This window comes from Porites lutea, chromosome 3 (assembly GCF_958299795.1).
Source record: "Porites lutea chromosome 3, jaPorLute2.1, whole genome shotgun sequence".
NCBI lineage: Eukaryota > Metazoa > Cnidaria > Anthozoa > Scleractinia > Poritidae > Porites > Porites lutea.
The window spans coordinates 9,103,802-9,122,563 of record NC_133203.1 but is presented as its reverse complement, the minus strand read 5'-3'; the positions used below and the strand labels follow the sequence as shown (position 1 = coordinate 9,122,563).

The following is an 18,762-nucleotide window of genomic DNA, read 5'->3' as shown; positions in this document are numbered from 1 at the left end:
TGAGGAATATACTGGCCTCACGTGACATTCGGCCGACTATGAGGTTCATGAAGGCTGTGACGTCACTGATTGTTTTAAGTTATTTATATGTACGTCAGCAGGTTATGGGCTCCTGACGTCAGCAATAAACCGCGGTATATTAAGTTTACATGCAGCTTAAAATTAATAGGGCTCGAATCGCCAGCAACATTTGACAAGACGAGTCAATATTTTGAAGGGCACAAGGTTAGCACATGTGCGACACGTGCTTAGCAATATATATCTACCATCATTGTACAGGGAATCAGTGGAAGAAAATAATGATAGTTTGAGCTTTGATATTTAAACAGCATGTCATTTATATCTGCTTCTGTGCATTGATCCAAATTGCTTATTTGTGAACCTTTGGACGGGCGCTAGAAAGAGTTTCTTAACTGCATGTGCCTGTTGGTCGTTTCGAGACTGAATTCGGTTTGAACAGATAACTATTCGCAAAATTTTAACATTCTTGAATAGTACAAAGCAGTGGAATAAGATCCAATAATAAATAACGTATGCCTGGAATTAGACCAGTTTTGAGGCGGGTTCAACCAATGAAATTGTAAAACAACCGGCACAGCAAGTACACTTCACAAAATTTGTTGATTGGACTTTAATCCAAATAAAATGAAATGCTCTAAAATTCAAATGCAGTTAATATACTAGAACAGATATTCAAACTACCCCGGGCTGTTAGAGATATTAGAAATAATATTAAAGACAAAGCAAAGCTAGTCACCGTGGCGTAAAACAAAAGTTTTGCTTAGTTAGGCATCAGTACCGACAAATGGCCGGTATCGTATAAGTGCAGACTGAGTGACTCGTCGAGGGCAGAGTTAGTGGGATCGTCACCTCATCGTTGATCTCTCTTCCAAGAGGCACAAAGAAATCTGACGCCGTACCGGTAAGTTAAGGCAATATTACACAGTCTATACAACTGGATGTTGGAATGATGGAAATGCAAATCTAAGTGAGCAGAAATAATTTTCCGTAAACGTGGCACTATAGTTGTTGAGCAAAAATTCTGCTACGATCCGGGAGTCAAAGTGATGAGTTTGATGCGACTTTTTTTCGGGGCAGGTTGCTTTAGAACTTACAGATTCTATAGTATTCAAGAACGAAAGTAAAAAGATCAAATAATCAGCTTGAAACTTTCCGCTCTGAACTTTGCGTGTTTACTAATAGGCCAACCAAGGTAAAATTTATTCATGAAGGCAATATTCCTTTCAAAGCAGTTGTTGATCGTATATCAGTGAAGTATCCATTCTTCAGAAACTGAACAACGTAGTAATGCCTAGTTTTTTCTGTGGGTCATTTTTACTACACTCTTTTAACCCCTCGCCGAGACATTCCTCAGGCGAACTGAACCGAAAGTTTGTTTGTTTGAATCTAAAATGAAGCAACTTGAAAATTCTTTCACTTTAATAAACGTTGCAAGTTTATATATTGCGTGTCGCAAACTGAGTTCGAAGGATATTCAGTCACGGGTAATTAACTGCAAACACCCAATCAAAGAGGTAAAAGCCATTCGTGACCATGTAAGCCTGGCCCTCAAAGACGGCACTTAACGAGTATCAGCAATGTAACCGTGGTCAACCTTATTTTATCATAACTTGGCAACGCTAGTCGAGCGGCACACTGCTCGTACGCCACTTACGTCAGCAGCGTCGTAATGGACCATCAGGACTGAAAACGCCGGTGTAAGGTTGGTGAACATATTCTATGTCCCTGGCCAGTTTTGCCGGTTCTGTTTTTGTTCAGAGTTCATGCTTATTTCAGTTAATTTGTCTCCACCATTTTAGTCACGCGAATTTTCTCTCCTAGTACATTGAAAGGGAAAATGGGCGAAAATATGATCGTGTAACCAATTACTAGTACTAAACACGTGTAGTCGCGGTGAAGAAGTATCCATGTCTCGTCGTAATCAATTTACCCCTGGCCAATTCTGTACACTGACGCGCAAAGATGAGCATTGCCTCGATAGATTAGGTTCCTATAGTGAAAATAATTTAGGCTAGAAGGTTGGCTGGGCTTCTGAGTTAAGAAAATATTTTTTGTCGGTATTCGACTTATTTAGTGGTTTAGCTCAGTCAAATTTGTCGCTAAATCTTGGGTTATGATCTGGCGTGGTACATTAACAGAATCGTTAAAATCGTAAAATTAGTTTACAGGAGTTTATAAGCCTTTTTTGGACCGCAGAAGAATATGAAAGTGATTTACACGAGGTTTACTAATATTTACTTTTTCTATATATTGAATCAGAAACTCGAAACTGACCAAAGTATGCTCAATGACATTGTCTTGCCAAAACCACGAGACTTCAAGAACCCAATACGTCGCTGGTCAAAAATAGGTTGAATTTAATTTTACACCTGGGTTTTATTAATAATTCTCTACTTCGAACAGACAAGTTTAACTGTCTGTTTAAGCCGGTTATTTCTATCATTTGTTTCTACTCCCCCGCTATATTGCCTTGTTGGGTAGTTTGGCAGGGAAGGACTCTATTTTTGGAAACTACGCAATGTCACAAGAGGGGGCTAAGGCTATAAACTCGTTTAAAAATATTTTACCCTCCCCTCCCTGATAGGCTTTACGCGCAATATAAATGCGCGCGTTCGCGAGCGTGTGAGTTGACATGACAGCCGCTGCCGGCTGGTTAACGAGAACGGACTCACATTTATTATGATTTGTTTTTAGCAAAGACCAGCGAAGGTAGTTGGCCGACTGGTGAAAGGCGCAGAGTCAAGAAAGAGGGCTGAAGGGTTTGAAAATCCAATGGATTCTGACGCAACATCGAAGCAACCGGCGGGAGCGAGCGAGAAATCCTCTTTGCGCTTCAACGTTAACCAAGTACATTTAGATCCAAATGAAGCTGACGAAAAGGAAGATCACAGTCCTAGAATGGATTTCCCTGAGCCCGAATCGCCAGGTCGTCCTCTCTCTCACGATGCTACGTCGACCATCGGTTATGCGACACACGATGCAGTTCCCATGACAGTATTCTACAGAAATGAGAATTCCAACTCGAATCCGACGAAAAAATCGCGACCGACACTTCGCGAGTTGAGGAAAGGATTCGAAGAAGACCATGAGCAACAGGTATGCGAACAATTTCCTGCCTATCAATTTAAAACAGCGATGATATTTTGTTTGGTGCGTACACATGTAATTCTCCTCTCTATAAATGCATGACTAATAATGCCATCTTCCCGTCAAATTCGCGCGCGAACCGATTTGAAAAAAAATTATCTTTTTGTTTCGGCATCACCCGTTATCGAGTGCATTAGCTAAACCGGCGTTTCTTTGCGATTTAACTGGGAATTAATCTTCGTGCAATACATGTAGCTTAATACAAAACGTTAAAATTGCTCAATAAAAACTTCTTATTCACTCCTGTTTGCGTTGTCAAGAGTGAAACGTCTTTCCACTGGATAATTTGTGGTCGTATTCAGCTGTCGTATAGCTAGATTATTCTTATCGATTATTTATGACATAAGGCATTAGACTTCCATAACGATCGAATGCTAGTCTCGAAATTCCGGACTATATGATGGGAGATAAAAACTAGAAGTGTACACTTACAGACTTTTATAAAACTTGTAAGCTTAATTAAAACCGGAATGTACCACATTAATAGTTGGGCTTTCATATGGTAAGCACGCACTGAGCTTTGAAACATGCTTAGATGTAGATTTACTTTTTTTCACGACGACTTTTCTTTCTCATGGTTTCACTGCAAAGTTTATCAAACATAGCTTTCGACCAATCAGTGGCGAGAAATTGCTCAGTTGTTGTAAAAAACAATTTTGAACACATAAAGTACAGAAAATGTTTCGCATGAACCAAAATTTCTTGTTTTATAAACCAAACCACTCTTTTGACCTTGACTGAATCGACAACTTGTTTCAAAACAACTTTTGTATCAAAACAACAAGTAAGCATGCCAGCTACAGACGACTTATGCTGGACAAAACATTCTTACTTTGTTTATAAGGTGAAATTAAATAGCACTATCCACCTGATAAATCTCTATTCAGAGAATTAGTTTTAGAGAAAGAAAGTTTTACAACTCAGTTGTAAAACACAGTTAATGGAGCGTGACCCCTCAATCAGCAACGTGTAACACAGTGTTATGCTATAGTCCTTATCAAATCTCGTATAATTTTACTTGTAGTAGGTGAAAGTACTGGGTAGTATGTAAAGTCACTTCTATAGCTGGGAAATTACTGGTACAGTAGCAATCCTTGTTTTTGTTGCAGTTGGGGCTAGTTTCTAATGTATTGCTCATTTTGTATGGCTAGTAAAAAATAATATTCTTCCTCATGCATATCTCGTGGAGCACTTTAGGTGCACGCTCTATTCTAGGGGTGGCGAATGGTAAACTCAGAGACTCGCTGAGACGCCGAGATCCTAGTTAGAAATCCGAGCCCGAGACTCTTTGGTAAAAAGTCTTGAGACTCAAAAAAAGTAAAAACAAACGATGCAAAATCAAGACTTCGAGACTTATCAAAAACACTTCCGAGATTTCGAGATCCTGCCAAAATTTTCCGAGACCCACATTTTTTGGGGTACCATTTGCCACCCCTTATTCTGTAGTGCAGTATTTTTCATTAGCTTACCTTAGGATAGTACTCGGACTATAAAAGGCCGAATAAAAGTCCTGTGTCTCATTCTGATCTGTATTGCTAAGTTGGAATAATTCAGTCGTCCTAATTACATGCTTCGCACGTATCAGTGGCAGTTTTAGTCTCACGGCTTGTTCCCCAAGCTTTAAACTTTTATATTTGATTGTATTCCAGCATGTGCTGGCAGAGTCGGCTCATAGTGCTGATAAGATAAAGTTCCTAGAACAAAATAATTATTTGCTTACACAGTTCCATTAAGTTACACGATGCTGGCCAGATGTTTCAGCTTATAGTGCCTGTTTTGTGATGAACTATCTGTTAGATAAAGCTTTATCTTGGTGATAGCGTTATCCACCTTTAAGACAACGGGGGTGTGGTTCTTTGGTAAATTATGGCAAAATCAGTCACTTCCAGCAATAAAGTTGCTCTCTTCTCCTCCATTTGTTTTTTTCTCTGATCACCTCATTTGTGCACTAACTTGAGCAGAAACACTTGCTACGCAGACTTCAAGCCTCAGGGTGCAAAGAGAGTCAGTTTTACAGCTGTAGCTAGCATGTACTAGACCAAAAGTCATTTCAACTAGCCTGTAAAATTTCGTTTGGTCCACAGGATTAATGTTACAGTTCTTCTGTAATTTAAATTCCCCAAAAACTTTCTTGTCAGGCAAGTTAAGAACAGAATTCACTAGCTCAATAGTGAAATCTACTAGCCCTAAGCTTTCAGATGCTACTTTCTTTGCATGCTGTTAAAGCTTACAGAACAGTGCCAATCCAATTCCAAAAATCGATTTTAGTATGGCTGTCTTAGCAAGGGCTGGCAATTTATTCTTGAGTCTCCTAAGATTAATGTTCACTGGATGTTTAGGTGAACAGGGAAGAAGAGGTCAAATTCCCCATTTTATTGTGCCTGAGTGGGGGACTCCTGTTAGGGTAGAATTTCGACTAGTGACACGGCCTCGAGACAGCAACCTAAAAATAGATGAAAGGGCCACAAATGACATAAAGATTCCTCATACCAGGGGAATATGAACCCCACCCCCCTCCCCAACACACAAAAGAGTCTGCTGAGTGAGACTAGCTTTTACTGGCAAATGATGTACAGTCAAACTCTTTTGGCAGACAGTCCTTACATTAACTTTCCTTTAAACCTCTCCACAACATCAGCCACTTTCTTCTGTGGAGATGTTCAACTGTATATAAAATTGCTTACGTGACCAATACTTTACTTTAATTATTAGTCATCTTATTATATTATTTTGTTTCACAACACAGCCGCTGGAAGTACCCCATGATGTAGAGAATATTGAAAATGGTGGCGTCGGCAGTGATGAAATTGTCATCCAGCCCAAGAAGGATAAGAAAGCCAAGGTTGCCCCCAAATTTGGTTGGATTAAGGGCGTCATGCTGCGATGTCTTCTTAACATCTGGGGAGTCATGTTGTACTTGCGTCTAACGTGGGTTGGAGGGCAAGCAGGAATTGGCTGGTCAACAGTTATCATTATTCTTTCTGCAGTTGTAACATGGTTAACAACTTTGTCAATGTCAGCTGTTTGTACAAATGGTGAAGTTAAAGGAGGTAAGAACATTTGGAAAAATAAGACTTGTCTTTCATTAGAAATGTCCTGAATAAGACACAAACTATCCCGTATAAACAGCACAATAAGACGCGAATTAGCTAAGATGTGACTTATCAAAGAACAGGTGTCAGGGGCTGTTCTTAGATAAGACGCGTCTTAGCTAAATTTAATGTGGCTAAATATCATTTAGGCAAAGTTAAACTCGAGCGAGCTGGCTAGCGGTCGTCTCCCACTTCAGTATGTGACCTACGGGGCGGCCCGTGGGGAATTGCAGAGCTCCTTGTGTACCTTTTGCTAGTGTTGCTTTGCACTGTAGCTTTGCTTACTGATCGTAGTGGATCAAATTTTTGTCTACTTGCGAATCATTGCGGATTCTTGCTCCCTCTCCTCCCTCCCTGCCTGGTGGTTTGGTAAGTATTTTCTGAGGTAAGTATTCTCTTAGGTAAGTATCTCCACTGAATTTATTCAGTGTGACGGTGCCGGTTAGTGGCTGCTCTTGGGATGGTTCCCGCTTCCAGGGTTGCCATGGATACCTCCTCTCTGCTTATTGCATTTGGCCCCCTACTAACCTTTAAGGCACCTGCTCCCAAGCTCATCATTAGCGATGAGTTTAAATATGAAATGTGCTGTTAATACGGAATGTTTTCAGTCTTATTTAGGACGCGTCTTATGTTTCCTTGTTTAAACAGCCCTATTACTGTGAAAACTTTTTATAGGTTGCAATCCTTTTTTACTACAAGCTCAAAATCTCAAGGCTTAAATTCACTTTATTTCTTGATTCTTATTTGTAATGTGTAATGTGTCCTAAAAAAATGATCTCAAAGTACACACTAGCATCTAATCTAAAATCATTCACAAATACTAGTTCCCATTGACTGTATCCATAATGACCGGCTTTCGAAGCAGTCTCTGATTTGTACACCATCTTTTAACGAGTCAAGACTTGATGCCAGAGAAAAATCTTAGTGCAAACATCTGGTTAGAACTGTATTAAATTTGTTCATGAAACAAAAGAACATTTTCATATGAGAAGATAGTTCATTATCCTCACTGTATTTTTTGGCACACCAATATGGCTGCTCTCTCATTTTTGGTACTAACACCATTATAGTTGTTGTGACATGATGTAAAAAAAATGCTGCTGTTTATTTTTGAAGAGGATATCAAACAAATTTCATCAGGAAGCATTAACCATAATAATTTAGTAACAGTGTCAGATTTTTGCAGGCAGAGCATTTTAAAAAAAGTTGAAATAGTTGGCCCAATTTTTTCAAGTTTCAGTCCATGTTCATAAACGTTATTGAACTGCAGCATATCAGTACATATGTACTCTGTGTTCAAATTTTATTGAACTAAATTATTTGATGCTTTTCTGTTAGGTGGTGCATATTATTTGATATCAAGAAGTCTTGGTCCTGAGTTTGGTGGTTCCATTGGTTTAATCTTCTCAGTGGCCAATGCTGTAGCTGTTGCATTGTACGTTGTTGGATTTGCCGAAACTGTCAAAGATCTGATTAAAGAACATGGCGGCGGTGTTGAAGTGATTGGTGAACTAAACATCATCCGCATTGTCGGTATTGGTACTGTGATACTCTTGCTCTGTGTCACCTTAGTTGGCTTAGAGTGGGTTGTACGCACACAGATGTTTCTTCTTTGCATACTTTTGGTCTCTATTGTCGATGTTATGATTGGTACCTTCATAGGACCACTGAATGAGGAAAGTCGAGCTAGAGGCTTTGTCGGGTTGAGTCTCAATCTTTTCAAGGAGAACTTTGGGCCAGCGTACCGAGAGGGTGAAAATTTTTTCTCTGTATTTGCAGTCTTCTTTCCAGCTGCAACTGGTATCTTGGCTGGGGTGAACATCTCTGGTGATCTGAAGGATGCGCAGAAGGGAATTCCCAAGGGAACCCTTTGGGCCATAATCATCAGTACAATTGTATATGTTGCTCTTGATTGGTTGGCTTTAGCCTGCGTGTTGCGAGATGCATCAGGTATACCGGTAATTGCACTTGCTAATCAGACTATAGCAAATGTTACCAGTGCCACACCACAACACTGCTCGGTAGACTTCAGCTGTGAATATGGACTAATGAATGATTACCAGGTATGGTACTTTGTATGCTTGGAAAATGATTACAATATTTATTAAAAATGTTGTTCTCTTAGGCGTCCATCGCAATATTTGCACAGTCTTAGGAATTCAAATGACAATCTTTTACTTAGTTATCCTAGTTTCATATCCAAAGCAGCACTTGGTGATAGGTCCTTCATTTTAATATTTAGATCTTACTTTGTTTACTGACTGTCATGCACATTTCAGCAGTTTTTTGGATACTAGACCCATTTGCATGATGGCGTCATTTTACTACTATGATCAGAATCCTTTTTGTTTTTCCTTTCAAAAATTAAAACTGGTAATCCTAGTGAGGAATAAATAACAAAAGCCACAATTTGCACAAGAAAGCAAAACCCTGAAGGATTCTAGTTGTAGTAGTAAAGTGACGTCATTGTGCAAATGGCCTATTGGGCACTACAAAATGTATTATTATTATTATTATTATTATTATTATTATTATTATTATTATTATTATTAAAACCCACTGAAAGGTTACTGATGTGTGGTCTTGTAAGTGAGTGAGGGGCAGGCAGAGGCTGATGTGGACCTACTAAAGTACAAATAATAAAAATTAGAATAAAGAAATAAATAAAAATAGCATATAGACAAGAAATAAAAACTGTTTACAAAATTCAATTAAGATGGAGCTAAAAATATTGAAACTAGAATACAATATTATTATTTCATTAATTAGTTTTAAAATAGATCTAAAAATATGTTAAAAATAGATAAAATCCTTTGATTTCAACTGATGCTTCTTTGTTGAAAGAAAGGGCCTCCAAGTCAGCTTTGATTTATTTTTTTTTTTGTTCTCAGATCAGACTGACCTCCCCTACTACCTTTTCTTGTTGTCTCTCTAGGTTATGGAGAAAATTGCAGCTTGGGGACCAATTGTTACAGGGGGAATCTTTGCTGCAACATTGTCCTCTGCCTTGGCTAGTTTAGTTGGTGCACCAAAAACATTTCAAGCGCTTTGTAAGGATAATATCTTTCCTGGAATGCATTATTTTGGTGTTGGGGTAAGTAATCATGTAATAACATACCACTAGAAAGCCTTTGATGGGCTGCCAATAAAATTAATCTTGTGATGTTTGAGTTTTGTTTGAGTTTTGTTTTGAGTTTGGTGTCCATAAATGTCGACGTTCCACATGTTCTGTTTTTTAACCAACCACAGGATGCAGTGAATGTAGTTTAGACTCACAAACAACCACGGGATGCAGTAAATGTAGTTTAGACTCTCACCAAGTCTTTCTTGGTTAATGGAAACTCAAACTCTATCTCACACTTTGCATTATGCTCACATTTTTCTTGCCCCTTGTGTGCTCCTTTCTTTTGTGCCTTGCAGTAAGAAAAGGAGGATGGAGGGAATTTAATTCCTTATATAAGCTTCATAGGCATTGTGGTCACAAAGTTTTGGATTACTTTTAGTCTGAAATTGTGTTTAGGTTTACGTTTTTTGCCCTCTGAAAACAGGCTCTGGAATCGAGTCAATTGTTTTGTTTTCAGGGTTCATACAGAGTCTTGAATTCTTGAAAAAGTCTTGAAATTTTTCACAAAAGTCTTTTCAAGAAAGTCTTCACAACCCTTGCCTTATACTCCCACCCAAATTTTTTGTACAAATACTCCCCCCCCCCCCCTCCCGCTGCTTTTGTGCAAGCCTATTGGTTTAGTGCATCTGCCAAAGCAAATTTCTTTGTCTTTTTTATATCATTAACAGGTTGGCCCTGGTGATGAACCTCGTAGAGGGTACATCCTGACCTTTTTAATCGCTGGTGCCTTTATAGCTATTGGAGAGCTGAATGTCATTGCTCCAGTCATTTCAAATTTCTTTCTTATGTCTTATGCTCTCATTAATTATGCGGTGTTTGCGGCCTCTCTCGGGAAGTCCCCTGGATGGCGGCCCTCATTCAAGTGGTACAACATGTGGGTGTCCCTGGTTGGGGCCTTGGTTTGTGTTGTCATCATGTTCCTTATCAATTGGTGGGCCGCTCTAGTGACAATTGTCATCATCATTGCGTTGTACAAGTACGTGGACTACAAGAAACCCGAGGTTAGTTTTTGTTCACGAATAAATCCTTTTCCTTTTGCACTTTTTAAGGGAATCCAATTCAGTCTTGGATTCTGATTTCCACGCCGTGGATTCCGAATTCTTTGTCAGTGGAACTTACATTGTAGTTTCTGATTATTCCAATCGTTAGTGTGATTCCAGAATTCCTTGAGCTGTATTAGGAATTCCGAAGCCCAGGATTCAGGATTCTACACAGAAAGACTTCCCGGATTCCGGAACAAAATTTTAGGGATTCCGGAATGCGGATTTCTTTACATGGGGCGATATCTTACACTAGAAATAAATGCATTTGCTTTTAAACAGGTATAGCTGGTGGTAATATGCCGGCTTAACAACCGAACAGGAACGTCAGTTGACGACGGGAAAGCGCGGAAAGAACTAAAGGCGACTTCCGGTGCCGAATTTGCCGCTCTGCGATTAGTCAAGCCAGTTGTTTGATTTGCGCGCACCGTCGTCAACTGACGTTCCCGTTCTGTTGCTAAATTAACCGAATATTGGCTTCGTTGAAGGATCTAACAGAAGTGGTTTAGCTGCCGTTTTAGCTCATACTTTGTCGCAAAGTCTCCTATTCCCAAAATTTGTTTAATGGTAGCGAATTCTCTGGGGTCGAATACTTAATGCACCTATCAATGTAATGCCGGCGGGGGGGGGGGGGGGGGGAGAGGGTGGGGAGGCAGGGCATGGGGTGGGGATTTGACTTTTTTCAAAAATTTGCAATCAAATTCCCTGCCCACGGGCAAATCATTCCAGTCAAATGCAACCAAATTTCCCCACCCCAGGCTGCACATTGCGGTCAATCCCAAGAAAGGCACAATAAAGATATCTCCAAATAAAACTCTGCAATCTTTAATAAACGTACCCAAACTTTTTCTACAGCTGTTTCTACTTTCTTCAACCTTCCTCTGCTTTCAAAATCAACGAAGGCGGTCAACTACAGGATTGAATTGGTCGGCTTTCCCCCGCCGGCCCTTCTGTGATCTCACCCTTGTAAAAGAACCACTAGCGAACGTAACAAAGTCTTACAGTGCCCAACCTGCCCCTCCTGGGTTTTGGGAATTGTGCCAGGGTACCTCGTGGGGGACTTATGAGTTCCATTCCCACTCGTGCTCAGCCCCCCCCCCCCCCTCCCATTGGCTAGGCCTGGGCCTAGTAAAGCCGAATTTGTCCCTCTCACCACGGTATAATTCCATTAAGGCGGCTATTTATTTATTTTTTATCTCCACGGTATATTGCTATTAAAGTGGCTGTTATCTTTTTACCTCCTTTGAAGGTTAACTGGGGCTCTTCTGCGCAAGCTTACACGTACATCCGTGCCCTACGTTTTACGTATCGTCTCAATGCCGTGGAAGATCACGTGAAGAACTTCCGTCCCCAGTGCCTCGTGCTTACGGGGAGTCCCTCGTCTCGTCCCGACCTCGTTCATTTGGTATCGCAGATAACCCGTAACACGGGCTTAATGGTTTGTGGTCAGGTCAAGATTGGCCCCTTTGGCACCGTCTCAGGTTATGAGGATCTCTGGCTAAAACAGCGCAAAATCAGAGCATTCCATACGATTTGCTCAGGTAACCTAGAAACTTCTCTCACGTTGCGATTGAATGCCATTTTTCTACCACACGACACTGCAACAGCAGTTTATTCACCAGAACTTTCAACATCATTTAAGTTTACAATGGACAAAGGAGACTTGAGAAAAAGCGTCCTGAATCTAGTACACTTAAGTCAAAAGACGCATTCTTTTTTGTAGCAAATTAAAAGCTGGTCATTAATTTTTGTCCACTACAAATTTAATGCAATTAAAAGCACGAGTTGAAACTTTCTTGAATCCTGCGTAAAAAAATACGCTGTTTTAGTTTTCTGTTACTGATTTTCGTTTCGTTAAACCTCGTTTAATTTAACATTTTTGTTAATGTGAAGGGTGTATTAGTATGTGTAATCAAATGGTGACGAGTGAAATTAGGGAATAATTTCACGCGCGTTTTGTCCAAATCCTAAAACGCAAGTAAAATTATTCCCTAATTTTACGAGTATACCATTTGATTACCTATTAATATCATGGGTGACGAATTACGTTAGCAATCTTGGATTTTTGACATGTTTGTCCTGGATCGTATTGATCGAGAACTCCTCTCTCTCAAATGTCTAGACCTTAAATTTGGCTTATAAAGCTCAGAATTTTTCAGACTTTTTCGGCAAAATACCTGTTGGAATCCTTCTTGATGTTCTCTTGTGTTCAGGTTTTCTAAAGCGTGTTTTTGTGCCCTGACATCTTCATTCACGGCATTTTAAAACTTCGTCGCCATCATGACACTGAGACGTACGGAAGGGTTGACATGGCAATTTTGTAATTTTACATGTGAAATTACAAATTGACGCTGAAATTTCGCGCCAAAATTAAGGAGTAATTCGTCACCTATGATATTAGTAGGCGGTAACACGCACAGAGTCCGAGTGGTGGAATGGGGAGAAGACGCGAGAAATGAGGGTGCTGATGTAATTGCCTTCTTTACCCTTCTTTCCTTAGCGCCCAGTTTCCGAGAAGGTGTACGCATCATGCTGCAGACGGTAGGCCTGGGAAAGTTGAAACCCAACACGCTCGTGCTGGGATTCAAGCGAGACTGGAAGATGCTGTGGAAGGACCCTTCGGGAAGAGGCGTCGTGGAGGAGTATGTGAATGTGGTCCATGACGCTTTTGAGTTGGACTACGGTGTGGCGATTTTGCGTTTGAGAGGTGAGCTTGATTTGCAAGAGCTTTCAAAGTACGAAGTTGAAGACTGGCTGGCAATGGCGGACGATGACGAAGCGCCAATAGAACACATCATGTCAGGCACGAACTTCAACGAGAGGACGGAAGACACCGAGTTTGGTTCCTCTGAGGTTCAGAGTACTGAGAAGCCAAGCACGCCTTCGCCCGACAACGAACAACAAAGTCCACAAGTTGTGAAGAAAGGAAAATTTAAAGTCACTGTCAGTAAAATGCCAAATGAAGATGAAGGATCCGAAGGAAAAGTCGATGAGACGACCAAGCTAACGGACCCTGTGGAGCCGCAAAAACCCCCGAGTGAAACTGAAATTGCTTTTAAAGAAAAACAAAAAGGAACCATTGATGTGTGGTGGTTCAGGGACGATGGAGGCTTGACAATCCTTATTCCTTACTTGCTGTCCATTCACAGTTATTGGAAAGGCTGCAAACTGAGGATTTTCACTCCAGCGTCGACCCACAAACTACAAAGCAACGAGCTAAGAATGGCGAACCTGCTGAAGAGATTCCGCATTGATTTCTCAAGCATCGTTGAGGTCGAAGGAATTAACAAAGCCCCCTCTAGCCAGAGCATCCAAACCTTCATGAAACTGCCCGTAAAAGACGAATTCACAGACTTGAGCACTCTGGAGAAAGACCGTAGGACCATGCGTAATATTCGCCTTGGCGAGCTCATCCGGGAACATTCAAACGATGCCAAGTTGATTGTCCTTACCCTGCCCGTCCCCAAGGTGGAGGTGATGTCACCGTTGCTGTACATGAGCTGGCTGGAAGTGTTGTCAGCGGCTTCCCCTCCAGTGCTGATGGTCCGTGGAAATCAGCAAAGTGTATTAACCTTTTACAGTTAGTAACGTGATTTTATACCGCATCTTAATTATAAAATGAAGTTAATTGGACCTTGTCGTTTTTCAGTGTTTAAACCAACGGTTAGGGTTGTTTAGGATGTTGTAACTGAAGCTCCTTCGCTTCCACTTAGCCTGCGTAGCTGGAGGAATTGTTTCTGCTCGTGCGAGAGTTTTCGCGGCGAAAGCGAGAGAAAATTCAAAATTCTAATTTCTAAGCGTCTTCTCCCCTTTTTCCGCACGGCTTCGTAGCTCCTCTGCCAGAATTTTGCTCACACTAAAATTCCGCTGGCTTCGCAGGCTACATGGAACTTCTTGAGGGCTTCACTAGCTATCAGAAACCGGAAATTGATGAGATCGGCTGGAAGATTGATAGTGGAGTGAGATGCGTGTTTGTTCCTTTAGGAAGGCTACAAACGTAGTTTCCCATTTTGCACTGTCCTTAAAAACTATATTCACTTAGAGTAGATATATATTTGTGCCTCTGCAGGGCAGAGCGTTTTTCGTTATAACATAAAAGGTTAAACGAAGAAAAATGAGCGTTATTTAAATGATAAATAATCTTACTAATTCAATCTCGCAATATGGCGAAGCAAGCGTCCTTGTAATTGTGAATATAATTGGATTGTCAATTTTAAATTGAAATGGCGTCATATCCATAGTAAAAATCTTTTAAATGCTTCGTTGAAAAATGATCTGAAGTGTAAATTAATTTGAAATGTACGCGGATAGCTCGGAAGAGCTTTAATTAAGAATTCGAGGATAAAAGAACTTTTTGGATTGCTTAAAACTAAATCAACTTTGTAGCTGAACTTTGTTATGGAGTTTCAAACACGAAATGTTTAAAAATAATTCCATTGTACATTGATATTCTATGTATTTGTACCGTTAAAAAGAGTTCCATTAACATGGAAAACGAAATTTGCTGCTAAGCGTTGAGTGAGTTTTACAACACAATTAATTAGAGTGCAGAAGAGCGATTTTCCTAATGCTTTAGAAACCTTGATAAGCTTGGTTAACAAAATATCGTACGCTCTAAATTAGGCTTCGACCAGTTGAATATTCGTACGTTTGGGTGGTCTGTTCACACGGAACCACCTGAACCGTACTAAAATTTAGACAACTAGGCGTTCAAAGTTCCGTTGAACAGAGCAAAAATATTGAACTTTTCCCGTGTGAACGAAGTGATGTGCGGTCAAACTTTTCAGCCAGTCGAAAATTCAACTGCTGCCGTGTGAAAGTACCCTTTGATTCTATAACGCGCTCGCTCCCGAATTTGACAACAGCTAGCCAGGCGGGGTGAACCGTCTTCACATTTTCCACATTCTTGATCTGTTGAAAACCGCTCTTTTGTATGAACACTAGCCTGCTTAGACAGCAAAAAAATATTTACTTAATTTTTTTTATAATTTCATACCACATTTTCTTAAATCGATATTTATGGGATATGTAATTCTGTCCTCATTTTGCCGGCCCCAACGCGGTTGCGAAATTAAAACGCCGGCCAATGGGTATTTCTGTGCAGGTGTCTCTCGTAGCATAACCTGCCATGTAAAGTGGCTCTATGTCTGTAAGAGAGAGGTGTCCGTAGAAAAAGCCTAAATTTTGAAGCAGGATTTATTCAGGGGCATAGCCAGCCCATAGAGCTGTATGCCACGGCCTACAAATTTTTGGTTTGATCACTCTGCCGCTTGTAATAAATTATGCGTTGTTGGGGTGAGCTAGAATGCTTTAGAGGTCAAAGTGTTGGTGAGGTGAGGGCGTACTGGTCATGCATGCAATTTTCAGGATATGTGGAAATGAAAGTCAGCCACGCCTACAAATCGTCGAAAAGCTGGCTACGCCCCTGATAGCTATACTAAATACCATTTAGTTGAATGACGGGAAAAGTCGAAAAGTAACCACTTACAATCCACTTTAGTAGCCGTAGTTATGCGATCCTTTACGTCTCTAATGCGGCAAACAATTCATTCCCGAAAATCTCGAAACTTCTTGGGCCTACAGTAACAGCCTTGTTCATAAGATTCGCCGGATCTTAAGTAAGAATCGGATACAACAAATTATAAGTTAACGAGCGAAGCAACTACTGTTTTAGGGGATAGAACCTGCACTAACATTCTTTGGTTCAGATAGTTTCAGGAAATCCCCAGGCCGGAGAAGTTCTCATAATTTCCTAGAAACTGGCCTCGGGAACGATTTTCTCGGGTATAACATACAGTGTAATTCGAGCTGAAAGGAACTTAATGAGTTGGTATAACTTTTTATATAATTTTTGTAGTTTTCAGTTTTGTGCACTTTTGTACCTGAGAATAAAACCTGCCAGTTTGGTAAAGCAGCTTGTATATTTGATATGTCTACACCAGAAGACTGTCATGTGACGCCTAGTCTGCTTCTCTGAAGTCTTACCCCTTTTGCTAGTTCACTTTTAGGTGCATTTGGCAGTTATTGAAAAAGAAGAAAGACCTGAAGTTCATGCGGACTACAAGTCCATACCTTAGTTTGAAAGTTTGCGCCATCACAGGTTCGGCACCCAGTGAGCAAGTTGGGCCCCGTTGTAATGGAGAAAACCTGTCCGGGGTAAAAGAGTCAAACTCCCGGCCAAGTCAACTTTAGAAAAAGTCGACCTCCTTTGCCGAAGCCAACCGCACTCATGCATGCTCAGATTGTCTGACCTTGACGGAGTTGACCTGATTGGGCGCAATCTCGTACCCAAAGTCCTCCACTGGCTTTTTGGTAGACAAGTTCGCCCAAGATCCCATTATGGCTCTTGGTTCGCCAGGCTAGAAGGGTGAACCTATACCATCATGAAAGGGTGACCCTGCTAGGTGGGTCACGCTCCTAGCCGAGCTAAATTTTTTGTCCCTTATGTAAATGGTTCGCTACGGTTGGCTTGCCCAGGGTAGCTCGGGTAGGCGGGTGATCTTCCCGAGACCCGGGACAATTTTTTTTCATATAAAGGAGCGCGCCGCGGTGAAAGCAACCGCCTCGCGCCATTGTGCCTGGGTTCAAATTTCGCAACCAAACTGAGTTTAATACGTTTGTCGATGCCAGTTTCTCGTTGTTGCTTCCCTGATAGGTGCTCCCTTCTCTTCTTAAATTGAAGCGTTTCCAAATTTCACGAACACGAGTAACCAAGTTCTTAGGAGCTCTTCCATTGCTAGTTGGAGAGGTTTTTCCATTGCTATCTCAGTAATCACATGCCAAAACATAGCAACGGGAAGAAATGGCTTGGCAATGAATCAGCGTGCGCATGAATGTGGTTAAAAATTAAGGCCAAATTTCTCCTGCCAGTTACACCAGGGGCAAATCCTCATTATTGGGGCAACATGAGAGGACACAGAGGCTTTTTACTGGAAGTACCATCCCACGCAGTGATGTTTTCTCCGCGGGCAGCTAATCCGACTTAATCCCATTTAATATGTCGCGCTCCTCGAAAGTGCGAAAATTTTCTTGTCGTGTATTAGATTTCAGATGCATTTTCTTAATCTTCATTTCGCGCCAGAATAAATTAGTTTGCGCGCAAAGGGCTCCTAAAAAATCACAAGGTTTGTCCCACTTCGAGTCCACCTTCTGGAGATACGCCGGCTTGGTAGCTGGAATACATTGCCGAGGCGAAGATCTGGCATTTTTTCCTCTTCGTCGTATTTTCTTCACGGCAAATGTTTATATCTGTAGTGAGAATGCAGCGCATATCGGTGGATTTTACTTCATGCGGCTTGCTACTTCTGAAAGAAGAGTGCCGGATTTCATCGTTTTGTTCATGTGTGTTAGTGTTGGCAAATGTAAGGTAAATGAACCGACCACTGTAAGGTAAGAATTGAAGTTTTAAATTTGTTACTCGGCGAAAAATCGTGGAATGGGAATTCGTGAAACTCGTGAGTATTACCTCTGTTACCTAATGTCATGCGATGACTCCTCGCTTTTTCGATGCGTAACACGGATACAAGCGATAAATTTCTTTCGCAAAGTGAAGTATAATTTACTTAACGAGACCATTTGACGAATATTTCTTGTTATATGCTTTATTCATATTTGCTTGGCTTATTCAGGCTACATGCCAGGAGTTTGATGACAATGTTTGTGTGCTATAATTATGCTGATAAGTTTTTGCACCTTTATATTGAAACTCATGAGCCAAACGTTTGTAAACTCTAGCAAAACACTCTTCTATTATGGAGGAACTTTTAACGTCTTTCGGGGCCCTAATATGGTGTCAAATTTTTAGGGGAAACAAAGCTTGATTTTTGGCCAAACAGACTATAGCTTTTTTGTCTTCGAAGAGAGCGCGAGGCAAACGTCCGTGAGTACAGTGTAAGCCAGTCATTCTTTAGGTAGAGCTAACAAAGTTAACGTAGGCTGCACTTTAGGTGGCACACCCATGGGTGCAGTGTAACCCAGTGATTCTTTAGGTAGAGCTAACAAACATAGGCTGCACTTTAGGTGGCACACCCATGGGTGCAGTGTAACCAAGTGATTCTTTAGGTAGAGCTAACAAACATAGGCTGCACTTTAGGTGGCACACCCATGGGTGCAGTGTAACCAAGTGATTCTTTAGGTAAAGCTAACAAACATAGGCTGCACTTTAGGTGGCACACCCATGGGTGCAGTGTAACCAAGTGATTCTTTAGGTAGAGCTAACAAACATAGGCTGCACTTTAGGTGGCACACCCGTGGGTGCAGTGTAACCCAGTGATTCTTTAGGCAGAGCTTACAAACATAGACTATACAGGTGTACATCAGATGGCATCAAGTTTTCCAG

At 40.9% G+C, this 18,762-nt stretch overlaps 1 protein-coding gene across 1 annotated transcript; it reads left to right on the top strand.

Annotated features, from left to right (window-relative positions):
* Positions 1–1,575: 1,575 nt before the first annotated feature.
* Positions 1,576–16,335, top strand: LOC140930393 (solute carrier family 12 member 2-like). The gene is made up of 8 exons (XM_073380076.1): positions 1,576–1,723; positions 2,716–3,117; positions 5,915–6,218; positions 7,599–8,323; positions 9,196–9,354; positions 10,053–10,385; positions 11,674–11,965; positions 12,925–16,335. Exons 2-8 carry the CDS (start codon positions 2,794–2,796, stop codon positions 14,007–14,009), a joined length of 3,222 nt encoding a protein of 1,073 aa, XP_073236177.1. The 5' UTR covers positions 1,576–1,723; positions 2,716–2,793; the 3' UTR covers positions 14,010–16,335.
* Positions 16,336–18,762: the final 2,427 nt, after the last annotated feature.